Here is a 19299-nt window from a genome sequence, read left to right as displayed (position 1 = left end):
TCTGTTGCCCCCTCAGTCTGAAGGGGAGAGGAAGTTCTGCTACAGCTGGGTGCTGGGACTTCTGCTGCTGATAATCTGTTTTGTGAGTTGGCTGCTGAAAAGCATAAGGGAGAGGGAGAGAACTGTCTCCCTCTTGATGTATAAAAAAAAACAAACAGGGCTGGGTTTTATAAGTTTATAGCTATGTCTTGTTTTTTTTACAGAGCTATAATCGTGGTGCTTAGAGTGATCTGAAAGGAACAGAAACACTTAGCCTTGAACTTTTGTTCTGCTGCTTCTTCTTGTGCCTCTGAGGTACAAAACATACCTGTAAACTTATGCTCTGTCAAACTGATTTACCAGGGGGCTAAATGGAGATGGAAAGGAAACTTGGGAGGCAGTGGGTGATTAATTGGGACACACACCCCTCTTATTTGGATATACAGTAGCTCAGTTAGATGGATTCCAAACAGTCTGTTCTGTAGCTGGGGAAGATGCATCTGTTTTGGTCATATTAAGGAAGTGGGAAATAGGGGGGTGTTTTGTGTGTTAAGTAGAAGATTTTGGTGGTTATACAAATAGGGGCCAAACTGAATGGCCTGAACTTCAAGAACTACATTTCTCAGATAAACCCTCCAAATACCTACAAACGGAAGATTACTGTTGTTTGCTATTGTAGCTAATCTCCTGCCCCCACCCTAAAAATCACCAGCATTGCTCAGAAATTTTAAAATGTTCTTTAGCAGCCTGTGTGCATCCTTCAGAAGAAAACAAAACAACGAAGAAACAGACTGTATATGTGCATGTAGGGATTTGTGCACACATACTAATTGAGAACAGAACACCAGCCAGTGACAGCTCTGTGCAAATAGACATGTTTCAGCATCCAGCTATGCAAATAGCTGCACTGCAGAGCAAAATCTGAAAAGCATTAATTGTGGCACTGTGACTGTTGCATGGCAACAGTTGTGTTTGAACAAATGACAGCTACTGCCCCTTGATTTCTCTCTCTCGTACTTAGTGACAAACTGGAATAAGAAGCAGTGAAGGCTGCCCTCGGGAAAGCTGTGGCAGGTGCTATAAGAGCCCCAAAGTCAGGAGGCAGAGAGGTGAAATCTGCTGCGGGTGACCTTTAGGCTCTTAAAATTATGTGCACAACAAAAGAGGAACAGAGCTCCTTGATGAATGGGGGGGGGGTCTTTATAGGGGCTAAGATGTGTCAGATCAACAAGGTAAAGTAATAAAAAAGGATAGCAAAATTAAACCACTCTCAATTTCCAATGAAAGATGTGTTTATACTGGGATTTGTAAAAGTTCGTATTTTTAAAAATGTGCAGGAAAATCTATGCAAGCTGGAGGCTCTCAAGAGTTTTGGAAAAGTGGATCCTGCAAAGAGTTACTTTATCTGCAACAAGCATATGCAACAATCACCATTTTGGATGTTCTTTTGTTCTTACATAAATGGGAGTTCTTCTGCAGTGTGTGAGCTTAGCTGATCAAGATCCAGATTCGACATCCCTACGTGCATCAAGGCTTGCCAGGCGACAACCATGAGAATCCTTTTGTTACTTTAATATTGCTGCAGCTCTGAAGGAGGATGCAGCTTCAGTTTCCACACTCACACTTCCCCCACCTGCTGCAGCCAGAGAAACTCTTGTTTTGACACACAGCAGCTGGGGGTGGAGGGTGCGTAAGAGGCCTAGGAGGAGAAACAGGAAAAGCCACAGCTGAATCCTGTGTAATGGCTGTGGTGCTACCCAAGAGATGAGAAGGTTCTGCAGGTTGTGACCTAGCGGGGAACCCTACCTGTATCCTAATCGTTGCTAAGAAACCTTTTGACTGCAGTGTCTGGACCAGACTCAGCGAAATGTCATGAGTACATCCCTTGTTCATTTTAAAAACGATTAAATGGTCTTGAAGTGCTGCTAGACTGTTGCTATTTTCAGGTGGGGTTCAGTCACATACGGCCAAATCAAGGAGCACAAATGTGGTTGATTTGATGCTGTTGTACATCAAATTACTTAATCTTGTTTTTAAGTTGTATTTTAATCAATTGTTTTTACCTTGTGTTAGCCGCCCTGAGCCCGGTCTTGGCTGGGAAGGGCAGGGTATAAATAATAATAATAATAATAATAATAATAATAATAATAATAATTAATGTGTTTTCCACAAAACTAGACCTTTTGTGATAAGGAAAGTACTGTGAAAATGGGGGGGGGGGGGGTGTAACAATTGCTTGATGTAATATTGTGTAAACTCCCTTCAAACAAATCAGAATAATGTTGTCTAACCTCCTTGCAAGCTTTTTGCTAACAAAAAATAGGATGAATACTCTATAAACAGGTCTAAGAAGTGACCTTAATAAGCACAGTTCACCTTTCATTTGGCCTCTTGAGACTGCAATCCTAAGCATACTTACTTGGAAGCAAGTTCCATTAAAATCAATGTGACTCTCAGTTAAATATGCTGGTGTGTTGGTCCTTTAGGTTTCCAGTATTCTTCTAGTTAATTTAACAAACGAAAGAAAGCCCAACAGTGATTGAACAGAACCCAGGGGAATGCTGTTGAGAAGTCATACTCTATCCAGGATCTTTATAGCCCAGTTTAAGTACTTAAATATGGCTGCTGTCCTGACAACTGCTCATGCTGGCTGAAGTTGATGGGAGTTATAGTTCAACAACAGGTACCACATTGGTTACCCCTGCTTTGGACTGTGACAGGGTATCAGTTAGGCTGAGGTTCTATCATTTTAGCTTACTGACGATAGTTGTTAAGTTTGCCTGACTTTCTCAAGGATAGTTCAAATAACCGAATGGAAAGCTTGGTTTACATCAATAGTTCGGTCACTTTTTCCATTGATTCTTTCTTCAGTTTCTGTGGAACTGCTTGATTGACATCGTAATTGAATGTTGATTTGACATCTCAGTATAATTAGTAAACTAGATTGAAAAAACCTGTTTTCTAGGATGATGTCCTATGCGTGCATTTGAATATATATTGGACTGAACAATTTTATATTTACTTAAGATACTTCATACCATTCTGATTCAGAGATTGGCAAACATTATTTATGAATGAGCTGGAAAGGAAGTTTCCATGGATTATGTGGGCTTGCAAAATATTCAGATATGAGGTTTATGTACCCAACAACAATTAGAGCTCAGGTAAAGAGAAGCTACAAAATAAGAGTATAAGGTTCTACTTCAGGCAATCTGAGCTCTAGTTGTCTCATGTGGCAAACCTGTGTTTGGACTGTACCACTTCAGTAAATGGTTAAAGATTTAAAGTGATTGAATACTCCTCCATTCAAAAGAAATACACAGAGAAAACTAACATGTTAGAGAGAAAGGCAAGGATCCTTCTCCTAGCCATCTAGTTTTCTATGCATTTTTTCAAATGGAAGAGCATTCAATCTTGTTGAGCCCCTAACAGAAATCTGCAATGGTACAGCTGAGAAACAGGAGTATTCCCTCATTTGTGAGAGATAGGCCTGACCAATCCTGATAAGAAACTAATGTGAATGCTTTTTCTTTGGAATCAGTAGCCAGCTTCTAATAGTGGCTCCGTTCAGACATGGTTTGGTACTATAGTCAAAACTCGGATCCCAAACACCTCCGTTTCAGAACGTTTTGGCTCCTGAACACCGAAAACCCAGAAGTAAATGCTCTGGTTTTTTAACGTTTTTCGGAAGCCAAACATCCGGCGCGGCTTCCGCTTGAGTGCAGGAAGCTCCTGCAACCAATCGGAAGCTGCGCCTTGGTTGTCGAATATTTCAGAAGCCAAACGGGCTTCCGGAACGGATTACATTCGACAAACGGGGTTTGACTGTATTTGAACAAGCTTTGTGTTCGCACACAACTCTATTCCCTCCCATACTCAGGTTCAGTTAGTTTCCTTCTCTTTAGCACACATGATAGTCCATAGCTCTCCTCTGTTCAGATTCCATTTCACCATAGCACAAACTATGGTTTCTGTGCTTGTTCTCCAAGATTGCACACTATGGTTCAAAACTTGTTTGTATTCCTGCTTGGAGGATAGGTGTGAACCACAGTTTGCCAGATTTGATGTGATGGCAAACTGATTTGTCCTAAAGAGGAAGTAACTAACTGAAGTGGGGCACAAGGAGGATGAAAACATGAGCACAAGGCCATGTCACCCAGGTTGCCATTAACATATGAACCGCTTCAGTAGTGCAGCTCCTGAGTTCAATAATGAGAGTGAATAATTTTTCATGCACTTCCCAAAGACAGAAAGGTAGATCGTTTTATTCAGTAGCTGTCAAGAGATAATACTGCTCACTCTCTAGGATGATGTATCTTCTCTACCAGCAGCCTAGCCACTGGATTATATAAGTTGTATATAAATCAGAACCGGGCTACCTACTTTGGGGGCAGGAGGGAAAAGATTGATAGGGATGTTTATTGATATTTTGCTGTTCTCAAACACTCCAGCTGCCATCCCCCAGCCCCCTGCTGTCCTCAGGGCTGCCACCTCCTTCCACACCTGTTGAGTTAATTATTATTCAAAACAGCTCTTTCAGATCTTCATGTTTATGGAATTGTGGTGGCTGATGCGGAGAGGGCAAATGCTATTGTCTATAGGTTGGCTATTCAGTCTAAGTACAGTGGTGCCCCGCAAGACGAATGCCTCACAAGATGGAAAACCCGCAAGACGAAAGGGTTTTCCGTCTGCAGAGGCGCTTCGCAAGACGAAAAATGACGAAAAAATTTGAATTTTTTTTTCGCTCCAAAACCCCTTATTTTGAATCGCTAAGCTGCTAAAAGCATTTTAGCAGCAAAACCGCTAATCTCCCAAGTGTTAAAAAGCCGTTTTTAGCCCTTTTTTAGCCAATAGCGCTAATAGCGCTACTCCGTCAATGGCCTTGCTTCGCAAGACGAAAAAACCGCAAGACGAAAAGACCCGCGGAACGGATTCTTTTCGTCTTGCGAGGCACCACTGTATGTTAAGGATCTTGTATATATAGCTGTTATAAAGACTATTCATTGTTGGGTGTCTGTCTCTTCCTAAACTCCTGCCCCTGTGAAGCTGCTGAGGACTTGCACCAAATTTGGGAAGAGAATATTTATTTTATCACTTACAGAGATATTTGGCCTTCCCTTCGGCCAGATTCCCAGAGCAGTAATGGCAGTCTGTTCATTGCCTGAAATGGGGAAATGTCTGCAGGGAAATGGGGAATCTGGTACAGTCATACCTTGGAAGTCAAATGGAATCTCTTCCGGAAGTTCGTTTGACTTCCAAAACATTCGAAAGCCAAAGTGTGGCTTCTGATTGGCTGCAGGAAGCTCCTGCAGCCAATCAGAAGCCATGGAAGCCCCGTCAGACATTTGGGTTCCAAAAATAGTTTGCAAACCAGAACAGTCACTTCTGGGTTTGCGACATTCGGGAGCCGAAAATGTTCAACTCACAAGATGTTCGAAAGCCAAGATGTGACTGTAGTTGTTTTCCAGCTTGTTCAGATTGGTTTCCCCTAGAACCAATCTTTCTAAGGGACAAAAGTGAAGGGATAAAGCAAGGTTTGTCCCAATAACTTTTCAGTGTTTAATATACTGAGGCTATAGGTGAGCCATGAAGAGGCAAGGGAGAAATGACAAACATAATCTTGAGCTTTTGCTTTACTTGCCTGCTCATTTTAGGTAGACAATTGGAGCTGCCATCTTCGTAGAGCATGCAGTGTAGGGGAGCAGAAAGGAGAGAGAGAGTTGTGAAGATTTGCAGTGTAAAGTGATTTGCTACCCAACTTTACTGATTCTTTCTCTCTCCCTCTCTCTAGTGAGGACGCTGCAGATTGTCTTGGCCAGCCGAAATCTCCATTGGAAAAATTTATGGTCAGACTGTGCACGTACCATCAGAAGCACTTCGTCCGTGTCCTAAACGACATTTGCACTGAAGTACAGACAGGCTGTGAGGGACAGCAGTTACCTGGAGCAGAAAACATGGATGTGTCCACTTGTAGCTCTGGCTGCAGCCAGTATCGTACTGAGAACCAGGAGCTTGGAACTTCTTGCTCTGAATCAAAGCTCCCTTCTTCCCTGGACACAGAGCAATCAGGGTCTCATGGCTCTCTGCGCAAACTTTGCCATGCCCTGAAGCAGGCTGTGGATCTGAAATCTACAGATAGAAGGGAAAACTGCAGCCCAGTTGTCCGAAGAGACTTCCCTGAGCTTCCTAGCGTTAGAACAAGTTCTGCAAGTCCCAGGGACAGTCCCTCTCAAGGATACCTCACTGCTTCCAATTCCCATCACTCTGCTAAAAGTCTGGAAGGCCAAGCCCTTGGTAGTGACCAAGAGATGGGGGGTAGGAAAGGTGAGGATGACAAAGACCAGGTGCAAAATAGAGCTTTGCTGGGAGGCTACAATGCTGTGAAAGCAACAAACATACACATGAGTGAAGACGGTCTGGTGGGCTCCCAGAAGAACACTTTTAAAGCTTTCCCAGAGGAAACACGAGAGCCAGGCTTCACCACCAGCTCCCCTAGGAGAGCAGACAAAGAGAATGCCTTGCAGTGCAGCTCCAAAGCCTCTTTGCACCCGGATACTGAAATGAATGACCAAGAAGCAAGACTGAAGGCAGAGAACCACCTCCAGGCTTCAGGGAAAAGCAAGGGGAGCTATAACATGCAACCTGTTGACAAGACCCATGTGGAGAATGCCAAGGACGGCTGGCTATCCAATAGCCCTGTGCCAGTGGTTCACCACAAAACCACCAATGGACACTCCAGGACCAAGAGTAACTCATCCTCCACCAAAAGCACACGTAAGAGCAAAAGGCCTTCAGGGTTGAGAATTAATGACTATGACAACCAATGCGATGTTGTTTATATCAGCCAGCCAATTACAGAGTGCCACTTTGAGAGCAAGAGGGTGGTCTCCTCTAGGAAGACGGCAAGGAAGAGCACTCGTGGATACTACTACAATGGTGAGTGCTGTGAGATTCCCACAGTTCGCACCTTGGCCAAGACTTCCCATGTACAGGAGAGTGGGAACACACTGGCACCAAGGCCTGAGGTGCTGAGCCAGGGAGCTTCTCTTCCGAGTGATAGCTGCTTAGCAGCAGCCCAGGCCATGAGTGGCGATGTTGACAAAAGACCTGCTGTGGATGTCCCTCAAGGAGATGCCTCCAACAACAGTACTCAGGAGAGAGATGAGATGTGTCTGGCTGAGAAGGCCGCTCCTGAGGTAAGTTTTGTGAAGGAGAGAGAAGACAGTTCTGCTGAAGCATCCACAATTGCTCTCTCCCCGCCACCCAGCCTTGTTTTGCGTGTAGAGAAAGGCAGCCTCTCCAATTCTTCACTGCAGACCACTCTTGTCTCTCCCTGCCAACTGAGCAAAGGGGAGCCACAGGACGAAATGGACATGGACACTATGCAGAAGGCTGGCAGTGGCACAGACTCTTGTAAGAGTAGCAGACCCAGTGAAGACAGTGGCAACACAGGAGAATCTGTGGTGTTGTCTGCTTCAGAGGTTGCCAATGGTGAGGAAAGTGCCATGTTCTCAGAGACCGAGGCTATCCCTGAGCCTCCCATTCTTCCAGACCAGGTGCCTCCTGACAGCATGGCCCTTCAGCCCCCTGAAGACCTTTCCCCCGGAATGGACTTGATGCCTCCACTGGAGGAGCCTGCCCCTGTTGAACACTTGCCACCATTTGTAGAACTACCTTCCGATGTGGAACCCCCACTTCTTTCCCCTATAGACCTGGCAGAACCTCCTGCCCTTGTCCGTCTGGAGCCTTCCATAGCCCTCCCTGGAGAACTCCCTCCTATCCCAGAGCGTATGTGTCCAGGGGAGCCTGTTGCCAGTACAAGGGCAGTGTCTCCTGGCATTGTGGTGTCTGAGCCTCCTGCCCATATTGACCTAGAGGCTCCTTCAGGGGCTCCTTCTATAGAATCTCCAGTGGTGGGACCTGGCGAGTTAGATACGGAGCTCTCACAGCCACTTTCTGACTTGGATGCTGCAGAGCTCCCTGGCAGCTTGCAGGGTGCAGATGCACATGAAAGTATTAATAGTCAAAATAGCATAGAAGGGATTCTGGACTCAGGTGGAATCCACTCTGGGGAAAGTGAGACTGTGTTGCCTGTTGCAGATAATGATGAAGATTGGGGAGAGGGAACAGTAAAAGATACAAGTGAAACAAGCAAGGTGGATGATGGAAAGGAACTTGATAGCGAAGCTCCAGCAGTGCCCCAAACATCAGAAGTGGACAACAAGGAGGGAGCTTCTTCCAAAACAAGCACAGACAAAAAACGAAAGCGCGAGAAAAAAACTCAGATTGTATCCGATCGCTGTCTTCGAAGCCAACAATCCCTGTCACCTGCAGAGGATAGTCCTGAGCAATCAACTTCTTCCATGTCTCTACAACTTCCTCAAGTTCAGATCAAGCTTTCTAAAAGCCCTGGTGCTAAGCGTTTCAAGAGGGAGATGCAACTTGACGGTGCAGCATCGCTGTGTTTCCCAAATGATGGGTTCCATGAAACACTGCTAAACAACATTGGGAATTCTTCTGAGCAGCAGCCAGGTGACAGAAATGACATCACAATGGGACAGGCCTCTCAGACACTGTTGGCGAAAAAGACCATAGTAGAGGAAGACCAGAATGGAGAAGGAAACAAGGACAAGGCAGGGGCAATGCTCGAAATTTACTTAGAGGGTGATTCTGATAGGAGAAGTGTTCTTGCCCCAGCAGAAACCTCTGATAAGGGCAAAAAGCAGTCAGATTTGACATCAGGCACTCCAGATAACTTTGACAGTATGATGGAGGTTACAGAGGAGTTGCACACCCAGCATAGGCCCATTTCTGTTAGCAGGAGTGAAAGCAAGCTTGTACCACCAGAGAGATCGGTAAAATCTAAGAAGCCAGCTCTCCAGTTCTACAACCTGAGGCACACCCCTGCCCCAACCCCTGTGGCCACTGCCTCCAAAAACACTTCTGGAAAAGAAACCATACAAGGAGATTCTAATGCTGTGACTATACAAGCAGGCTCTAATGTCACAGACCAAGAAAAGGCACAGAGTGAAGACACCGTTGGCTTCAGTAGCATGGAAGTGCTCTCTGACAACAAGCCCAGTTTTGTGGAATGGTGTGCTGAGGAAGAGAACCAAGAACTCATCACTAACTTTAACACTCAGTACATGAAGATCCAGAAAGGGTGGATTCAGCTGGAGAAAGAGGCTCAGCCAGCTCCAAAGGTCAAGAATAAATCCGACAAACTGAAAGAGATCTGGAAAAGCAAGAAGAGGACCCGCAAATTAAAAGGGCCCACGGAAGGCCAGAAGCTCTCCCCGGTTCAGATGCTGTTCATGAAGGGGTTTGACATGTCCAACATCTGCAAGTGGTTTATGGAGACCACTGAAACCAGGTCTCTGGTCATTGTGAAGAAGATGAACACCCGTCTCCCAGGGGACATGCCCCTCATCAAGCTTCCACTCCAGAAGGGCTGTTATTCCGGCAGCTACCCTAGCTCCCTTCAAGCTGAGCGCCTGAAGAAACACTTGAAGAAGTTTGCTGCTATGACCCCGGCCAAAAACACCATCAAGATTCAGAGGATGTGGGCTAAGTTTCGAGAGGGCTCTGAGGACAAAGAGCCCGAGCAGGCTGCCAGTTCGAAGCAGACGCCTCCCTCCGAAGTAAGCGTGGAACACAGAGCCGAAGCCAAGAGCGCCCAGCCTCCGAGCACGCCTGTGCAAACCAGCTCTCGCATCCTGAGGAAGTACTCCAACTTGCGAGGCAAACTCAACGCCATACGCAAGGTGGCCAAGCAGGACAAGAATGACGGCGTGACCAAGCACCCCTCTGCTGAAAGCAAGCCGAGCGGCAAGAGCCTGTGCATTAAGCCCCTGGTGTCTCCGAAACTGGCCCAGCAGGTCCAAGCCCCCCCACTTGCGACTAAGACAAGCCTGGTTGAAAGAGGAGGGAAGGGGCGCAAGGCGAAAGGCAAGGTACAGGAGGACACCTCATCCAAAGGCCACCTTCAGCAAACCAGGAAGAAGTCGCCGACCGAGAGCAGCAGGTCACAGAGGCTGTTGAGCACCTCGAGCAAAGAAAGGCTTCCTCTTAAGAAAGCCAGTAAACCGAAGCCTGCAGGGCCTCCTGCTACCAGGAAGCAGGCGGCTGTCGACAAGGGTCATAAGCTTGTGTCTGGGAACGAGAAGGCAAAGAAGCTGAATGACTTGCGACCTGGGAAAAGGAAGCCCCCCGTCCAGAAGGGGAAAGCCAAGGCCGGTCAAAAGGCAAGTCTGCCTTCCAGGCAAGAAGGGCTTGCTAAGCCTCCCAAGCAGAAAGCGGTGCGAGACTCCAGCAGCCAACCTCCCAAAGTGGCTGCCCCAAAAGCAAGCAGTGGCAAAGCCTTGACTAGGTCAATGAAGCGAATTCAGGAGAGCAGCAGAGCCCAGGGCAAGAGGAAGCTGAGGGCAAGCAAAGACTCTTCACCCAGCAAACGCAGGTGTCTGGATGCAAAGTAACCGGCTGAGGTTGGGGGTGGGTAGGAGGTGGGTCACGGAAATACTTCCTAATGCATTAAACAGATCCACTTCTGAACATTGTGGGGAGGGTGGCAAGTGTTTAGCCGAAGGCCAACCCCCCCGCTCTCAGATGATGAGGAGCCCCCTAGCTGTGTTGCAGCCAGAAGGAGAAGCTATTATTCTCTGCCCTTGAGAAGGAAAGTTGCTGCTTCTGAAAGCTCCTGGAGTGGAACTAGGAGTTTGGCAGTTTCAGTTCGAAGTACAGTGCCTTATTTATCCTTTTAGGAACTGAATAAATTAATCTGTGTGATTTAAAGGCTGGCAGTTTATAGTTAATGCACAAGCACTTGAACTGTAATGGAAAGAGAACCAGCTTTCATGCACATCCCATAGACCTTGGCAGCCCACCTGCTGGGGTTCACACAGGAGCATTTTCTTCCTTTTGTGCATTGTAGCATCCTGGCACTGTTTAAACCAAGCAGGGCATTATAAAGCCAAAACCCAAAGCGTTTGCATCCTTTAATCCTGTCAGTCAGTCAGTCAGAATGGTGTGTGTTGTTGTTAAGGTATGAACAGTTGGACTATCTTGTGTAACTGGGGCTTGGCTGTAATGTAGCCTTGCTCTCATGTCAAAAAGATGCTGATTCCGAAGCGTCAGTGATTGGCAGCCATGCTCGGCCAACTTTGTACTTAGCCAAGAAAGGAACTGGACTGCTTGTTTGGCTAGAGAGCCCTTCCCTATTAAGTACATGCACACTGCCTGCCACTTCTGACATGGTTGTTTACAGGCGGGTGCCTTCGGGCCTGTGTCCTCAAATGCAGCCTGGATGCATTTCAGAATGGTGGTATTCCTGTCCATTTTACTGTGAGGCCTGAACACCCCTGAAATATGGGTACTTGAAAGCACATCTTAGCAGTGAAATAGACGGACAAAAAACCATTCCAAAGTGAAGCTTGCATCCATCTCGTGAGTCTGTAAAAACTAATGTTGGAAAGCGCCCGTAGTCAGAGGTTCTTCTCTGCTGTAAACTTATATGATTTCTATGCAGTTGCTGCAAGTTCTTTTTTCATCTTTCCCTGTTTGCCGTATGTCAAAAAGATTTTAAAAATTATTGTTATTAAAATAAGAAGGAGGCAATGCTGGCTGCAAACAAGGAAGCAACTAGAAATATCTGGTGCTTTTGCAAGTGTGGTTTGGTTCCAGCTTGAGAGTAAGCAAGCTTCTCTCTCCCTTCCAAGGCCTCACCTTGCAAGTTTAATCAATGCATTATGTAAAGGTCAAGAAGTATCTGTCTTCAGACAAGGTATTTCTACGAACACCTATTAGAAAGGCAAACAGTCCCCTTCTCAGTGCAAACATTTGTTTTGGATCTGACAGCATTTGGAAGCAGCCTTTTTCTCAGAGGAAACTCCCTGCCCCTTGTACTTTGTGCTACCCATCTGCTGGGTGACAGACAGTGGTTGCTGCTACTCTGGGCTTGGAGAGAAAAGCAGCCTTTTATTTATTTCCATAGTTTTCCTTTAAATCACAACAAAGGCAGAGGTATTTGCTTAGAAACTTGTGCAAACGTCCTCTCGCTTGCTGTGCGTGGCACCCAGGAGCTTCCCGCGAAGGCCTTCGAATGGCTTGACCTTTCAGAATAGCTTTCCATGGATACCATCTGAGATCGACGTACTCAAACACATCTTTACACATTATTATATTAACTGGCTGGAACCAGTCTTTCCAGTTGGTGAGGGATTTGTAGAATAAAAGGAAAGGCAAACTCTTTAGGGAGCAAGAACAAGGCTTAGGTGCAAGGAAATTGGTTTTACTTCGTTTTTTAAAGGAGGGAGGGTGCGTTAGCATTGGCACTCCTATACCAAAGCTCATTACTGCAGGCAGAACGCAAATAACTAGCTGTATAATTTGTTCCATTGATCAAAGAGATTTGGGAGGCAGCGCCTGGAACTGCCAAGCCCTCCTGCTCACCTGCTTACCCAAGTCTGTGTCTTGAGAGGGTGCACTAAAGCTATAAGACACATCAGGGTGGACTTTTTTTGTATGAATACTTTTGAATCATTGATTTTTAACTTCTGTCTTTTGATGTAAATCATGCTGTATAAAATGAATTGTTGTAAGCATTAAGTCAGGCCTAGCATTCTCTGTAAAGATTGATACGTATTTGTCTGATTGCTATTTGAACTGCACATATAAAATGTGCTAGACATTCCACCAGGAGTATTAAAAGGTATTTAAGGAAGTGTGGTGCGTGAGCATGTATGTGTGAGTGAGAGGAAAGGGTGAGCATGTCAGGTTTTTCACCTCTACTTTTCTCCAACTTCAAATGCCTCCATCCAGAAAGGTGTAAAATCCTCCTGCTCCCTCAACCCAGGGCTGCTTCCTAACACTCTGCTGGGTGGCTGAGCACCTTGTGGTACTTTTGGCTACTGATTCTGATCCCGACACTGCTAATAAAATATTTCTACACCTTTCTGCTTTCCCATTTCTTGTGTGGTCTGTAACTTAAGAGAATCCCTTTGTAAGCCCTGTGTAGCATTTGAGAGCTTCACAGTTGCCCCTCCCCTCCCACCTTTTCTGCAAGGTTGCCTATGAGAAATTGGAATACAGTGACCAGGCCTTGCAGTGTTTTGGTGAGGTCTGGAGAGAGTTTGGTCCAGTGGTTGATTTATCCCAGGTTCTAGCATCAGTGGCTTCTGGCAAGGCAAGGCAAGCCTTTGCCATGTAGCCAATAGACTAGTGTAAGCTTGGGGGGGGGGGAGAGAAGTGAGCCAAGTAGTTTAAAGCAATTTAGAGTTGTTTTTTAAAAATAAATTCTGATGGTGATAGTTTAGTATGATTTATATTGAAGCAAAGCTACCTTCTGGTTGGGAGGCATTCTTCAGACTGTGCTCTGTGCATCAGTCCTTACGTCATGCAAGTGACACTTTGTCACCAACATGCCAGGTTGATATGCTGTCCGCTAAGTAAGTTGCAAAGAGGCCATTTCCTCTCCCTTTGATGCCCTGTAACCCACTTTTGTGATAGTGAGAACTTGACTCTTAATTCTTCCAGTAGATATAACTTCGGAAAACAGCCTTCTTGGGTTGGGCTCTTCTCTTTGCAGGGGCTTAATTCCTGCGCACTGTTTCCCATCCGTCCACTTCTTCAGCATTTGTCTTTCTTTTTCTTACTTTTTTTGCAAGGAGTGTGTGTCATCTGTTAAATGCAATCTTGCTTTGTTGGTTTCTGCAGCAAAAATAGGTGCTCTTTCCAGAATCAATGGTTATCTGCAGTAGTACAGTTGCTATGGCCTGGTGATGTTATAAACTTGGTCTAACCTGGTACTGCTCTCTAGCAAAAGAATTGCGAGAGTAAGGGGAGAAGCCTGGGGTTGCGACTGTAATAGTCTTACTCAGTATAGTGACAAGAAAGGCTTTTCCGTTCCTCTAACTGTGGCTCTGTTTCTGCTCCTCTCTACGTGCTTGGCAGGTTCTACTGCTTAAGCATCTTGGGCCCCATTGCCAAAATGGTCTAAAGGCAGTGCTTTTTGTGGAGGTAAAAAATGAATTATCATGTCTTGATAAAAGTGTGGCAGGTGTCAGCACAAGATGGCTGCCATGGGCAGCAAAAAAGAGGTGATACCAGTGAGTACTGTCGCAAAACCCCTGTTCACAAGTATAGTCAAACTGGGGTGGTTTGCACATTCTTGTTTCCATGCTACCTGGGCATTCCTAGAAGAGAGTGGATGGCTTTGCTTATTGGATAAAACTAGCCTCTGTACTGTTTTCTTTCCATCAGATGCAATGGGCCATCATGAATCCTAGCCTCTCCTTTAGCACACACTGTGTTTGAAAAGGGACCCTCTTCCCCCCGATGGTATGGTGGAGAATTCCCCATAACTTGCCCTGTTGCTCATCACTTTATACCTCATCTCTTTAAATCTGGCCCTTTGCCCTCCCTTCTTGTTGAGACAAACTAGACGTTCTTCACAAAAAGATCTTCCATTAGTTGTCTTCCATTTTCTCCCATCAGCCTTTTTCTTGGTCAAGTGTGCAGTGCTTTTCTTTCCCTGTGGTTGAGAGTATTACTACTTTCAGTAATTTTCAGTGAAGGCTGTTATCTTGTATTTAAGGGAAAGCCCCAACTTCTGTGCACATTATCAAGGACTGATGGTGCAGGGCACACAACGCTTAGAGAAACTTTTGTAGCAACTTTAGCTCTGGACAGTTCCTCTGTCATAGCTTCTGGGTGGCTCCTGCAGGAATGCTATTTATGGCTCTTTCTTCCTGACATAATTACTGTCACTATGCATAGGGTTTTGCTTTGTAGTAGTAAGAATAATGATGATATCTCCCTTTTCCCCTTCTATGTCTGGGGAATATTTAAGCTGCACAAAACTGTTACTGAGGCTTATCACTAATCATTTATTATTATTATGAGCTGCAACACCCTGGCCAAGTATTCCTATTCATCTTCTAAACCAGAAGCTGCTGAAAAGATCTTTTTCTCTCCAGAGTCACTTCCTTGTTCCATTTGTAGCCTCATGTGATAAGGCAGCCTTTGCCAGCCTGCTGCCCACCAAATTTTTTGGACTGCAGCTCCTATCTGCCCTAGCCAAGACATCTAGATGACACTAGCTTGGCAGAGGCTTTGATAAGACAGTCTTCTGCCTTTGTCCTCTTTAAAGGTGGTAGCCAGTACTTCGCTTCTCTTTTTGTTGCAGAAATCAGTGTTGGTACCACTCTTCCTCATCACCAGGAAGCACAGCAGAGCAATGGGGAATTAACTTGCGCCAAAGGGAAATGCAAAGTATTGGGCTGGATTCAACTATTGAGTCCCGCTAGCAGGAGCCAGCACAAGGTCTTCTGTGAGTGCTACAGGGCTTTTAGCCCCTCTCCTCCCTGCCTCCCAAATTGGCTCAGGGCTGTGTCAGGGTAATTGACAGCAAGCGGAGGAGGGAGAAGGGCGATTGTTCCTTCTGGAAAACTGAAATGCTTGTGTTGACAGAATAATCTCCTTAGTGCTATGTTGAATTCCTCCACAAATTGAAAAGGGACTTCATTAAATCTGTGAGTGCCTCTGAAAATGTTGCTATAAATATAACTCTCTTCACTCAGTTCCCACATGCCCACCAAATAGAAACAAATATGCAGGTAAGAGATATTTGATGATGCTATGCAATGGCCTACAAACCAGTGCCTCCCTAGTCTTTCACACATCCCACCTCTGTCCTTGCTTGGACTTCATCTGCCACTGCTCCCTTCCCTGCTACATGCACACCTGATCTAGCTCTTGAATTTCATGGCATGGAGCTGTCTGGGTGAGGTCTCCGTATTCCTGAAAGGTCCATATGTGATCATAGCTTGTTTCAAGGGGTTAAACCGCCTTGGGCCATTTCATGCATGCTATTTTCCTGCACAGAGATAATTTCCATGCGTCATCTTTCTGGCACAGATAATCTCAATGAAAAGACACTTGTATGTTCTTCCCTAAGCCTTCTTCTTGCTCTCCTGTTGTCAGTTAGTTTCTTTTCTTACTGCGCCCCCCCCCCCCTTTAGCTAGGTCGCTGAAAAATTCCCTATCTAGTCTAAGATGAACTCAGGAGCTCTGGTTTGCAGGTAGAGGAGACTCTGGCCTCTTCTTAAAAACCCTTCCCTCTTGAAGTGTCGCCCTAAGAATTGTTTCTCACAGAAATAGTGGAAATGAGTGGAGTCTGAATGGGTTTTGTTACCCGTGTGTGACCTTTTACCTAAGTGGGTCTTTTTACACTGTAATGCTTATCAAAGGTTTTTTAAGGATCTGCTTTTTGTGTGTGACTTTAAAATGCAATGTGAATATATACATATATGTATATGTGTGTTTATATATAAATATATATAGTAGGTGCTGTGTTAACATAGCATCCAGCTAGCGGTTGTAATGCTTTCCTAGGTGCAGGGTAATTGCTGCCTTTTCTTCCTGGGTGGTCACAAAAACTAGAAGAATACTGTAAATAGTTTTAAAATATTTATTTCCTGTACTTTGTGCTAATAAGTCTTGGGTGTGCTGTTGGTTTGCAATGTACTGGTAGTATGGTTTTTTGGGTGGGTGGGGGGTTCCTACCGCAAAAATAATTGGACATTGGGGGGGGGGGGGACAAGGACTGGCATCTGGTTTGGAGTTTATGCTGCAAAATCAAGGGCTTAGGTCCCACTGAAGTTGCATTTGGGCTATACCCAGAATAGACAAATATTAATGACACTTACATAATTGAATACTCCATATTTAAAAGCCCTTTCACATAGAAAGCAAGCTATCGGGGCAAATTGTTTTAGCCTGTCCTCCCCGATATGCTAGCTTTTGCATGTGGGAGAATGTTTTCATATGACAGAGTGTTCAATCATGTGAGCTCTCGCCTGCAATGCGAAGTGAAACAGCCCAGGCCCTGGCTTATGACATAACTTAGAACTGGGCCTAAACCGAGTAAAAGCATTACATGGGTTATCTAAAATCTCATTTTCTGTGGAAGCGAGTCAAAGTACAGTTCTGGGCAGCCCGCTTTGTCACGTGCATCTTTGGGGACAGTACATGTGAGCAATAAGAATTTTTAGTAATAATGTTTTCAGTGACAAATTAATGTTTAAGTCCTTATGGGGATATTTGTGTAAATGTGTGTGCACATCTCACTGAAGACTGCCCTTCTTCACTGGCCTTGCCACATAGAGAAAGAGACATATTTTGCTTCAACATCTCTGCATGCTTATTCACCTGGGCAGGTGGACTCAGGGATACCGAATTAAGGGGAGCTCTTGGTGGGGATAGGATGGGAGAAATGCCAGGGGCATACATGGAGGAAGTGATGGTGCCCTCTAAGCATCATTTATAGCTGACTCTTGTAATCTAACCCCTCTTGTGTTGTGTGTTTGATGTTTCCTGTGCTCACCCCCCCTTTTTTTTAGATTAAGCCAATCATTCATCACTTCCCATGTTTCCAGCTGCTGTGAAGAGTCCAGGGCCCCATTTTTTACTCTTTCTGCCTCCCTGAATTTATTTTATTTTATTACTTTGGACCATTAAGTATTTCTATGCTCTCTGCTCCCTCCTGTGTTGTATTAGTCTTATTTTGAATGTCTCTTTTGTGATTATCTCATATTTTTTAAAGTTAGGCTTGTGTGGAAGTTCCTAAGGGTTTGTTTCTTGTTGTTTGTCATGGCCATTCAGAACTCCCACCCATCACCCCTCTCTTCTTTCTATGGAAAACATGGCAATGCAGCTTCCTAATGTAGCTCCAGAAAAATTGTTGCTTTGCTTGCACCCTTCTTCTGCCATCTGAAAAGCTTCAGCCCTGCCTATATCCATTGTAAAAGTCCTCAATTCTCAGATGAAGTTGTTAAATGAGGTGGGGGGGGTAGACTTGCAACCTTTCCACAAGGGCATTCTTGAAGTTTAGGATAACCTCCTGCCCAGTTGAATGAACCTCTATCAGTGTGTTGCACAGCACTCAACAAGACTGCAGGTGTGTTCTGCACTTCCTGTGTTGATTTATAGTCAGTTCATTCTTCACTCTGTGTTGCACAGGTATTTTTACTTGCTGTGTCTAAGAGACTCCTATCTCCCCATATGATGAACCAAATGTGTGTGTTGGGGGGGTCTATTCTCTCTATTCCCCTTCCCTCAGGTCTGGTACTGTGCACATCACCCAAACCCAGTGTGTGATCATGAGTTGGGTATCTGAAGGCTTAAGTTGGAGCCTCATTCCCTTCAGGGCCCTGGGAAATGCTGTGACTTTAGAAGAAGAGCGTGTCTGCTGTGAATTGTTGGTAAAATGTGTCATTAGGTAATATTTATATACCTCACCTGAGTAACATTTGAAAATGTATATAAAAATAAAGGTTCTGTTCAGTGGCTTCCTACCCGTTTGACACACCTACAACACTTAGGGCTACTTTACCATGGAAATTGGATTGAATCTTTGCCATTACTTTTGTGACAGCTCCATGATTTTTCTGTGTGCTTTATTAACTCACCAGTGGAAGAGAACGCATTCTTGTTACAGACTGTGGGGCTGCAGGTGAGGCTTAGACCTCTGCCTCTTTCCATGTTTCTTCTTCCTCTTTATGCATTGTGTATGTACTCTGCGTGCCCTAAGGAGTCTTACTTTATTGCCGCTTATTAAACATTTCTTTTATATCAGTACTGGTGTGGTGTGATATAGTTTGATGTGCAAAGACGAGACATGTTGATGAGCCATCTCAATTGCTGCTTTTGGAAGTTATCAGGACATATACACAATTGTGAAGGATGTCACCAAACAATGAACTGTTGGAAGATGGAAAGATTGCCTTGTTAGCTACCACTCCCATGTGGGTGTTGTCTTTGACCTGGTCTACAGCAGGCTGGCTCTCCAAAAGAAACCAGAAAGTTTGGGTAGGAACTTCAGAGCCCGGTCATTGCCCTAGCTTCAGCAGAGGTAGGCACTGCACTGTTTTTGACACCAGTCTTTCTCTCCTAGTTGACCCATTTCTCTGTGCTTGGCTCTTCGTGCTTAGGCTGGGTTCGATACCACATTGTCGGGGTGTGTGAGGAGGCGCTATTTTGGCACTATTGCCAGCCAGGTGTGGTTGCACCTACCTAATTGCCACACACTGGCTATACAAGAGCAAAGGTGTAGCTCAATATGTCCCACTTCTCCTGAGCAAGCTACTACCCAGCCTCTCATTTGTGAGGTACGGGAGAATTTGGATAAAATCAGTTGGTGGGAGCAGCACCTAGAAGCTCAAGTGCAAGTCTGAAACAGGTCCAGCTACCTCAGAAATAGAATACCAATCCCATGTCAGTGCCACACTTCCTCTTACATGCCTAAGGTCCAAGGGTTGTTTAAGC

The 19299-nt window shown here is 45.2% G+C and overlaps 1 protein-coding gene across 1 annotated transcript; it reads left to right on the top strand.

The window, feature by feature from the left end:
- Positions 1-228: 228 nt before the first annotated feature.
- On the top strand, positions 229-18609 carry LOC310679069 (uncharacterized protein). The gene is made up of 2 exons (XM_083443782.1): positions 229-294; positions 5771-18609. The coding sequence occupies exon 2, from the start codon at positions 5823-5825 to the stop codon at positions 10452-10454; it is 4632 nt and encodes a 1543-aa protein (XP_083299908.1). The 5' UTR covers positions 229-294; positions 5771-5822; the 3' UTR covers positions 10455-18609.
- Positions 18610-19299: the final 690 nt, after the last annotated feature.

The sequence above is a fragment of the Podarcis tiliguerta genome (genome assembly GCF_965153285.1).
Source record: "Podarcis tiliguerta genome assembly, chromosome: 5".
Lineage (NCBI taxonomy): Eukaryota > Metazoa > Chordata > Lepidosauria > Squamata > Lacertidae > Podarcis > Podarcis tiliguerta.
The sequence above is the reverse complement of the archived record's forward strand: the minus strand, read 5'-3'. Positions and strand labels throughout refer to the sequence as shown.

Coding starts and splice junctions, on each gene's coding strand:
- LOC310679069 (XM_083443782.1), top strand. CDS start 5,823: ATGGTCAGACTGTGCACGTACCATCAGAAGCACTTCGTCCGTGTCCTA.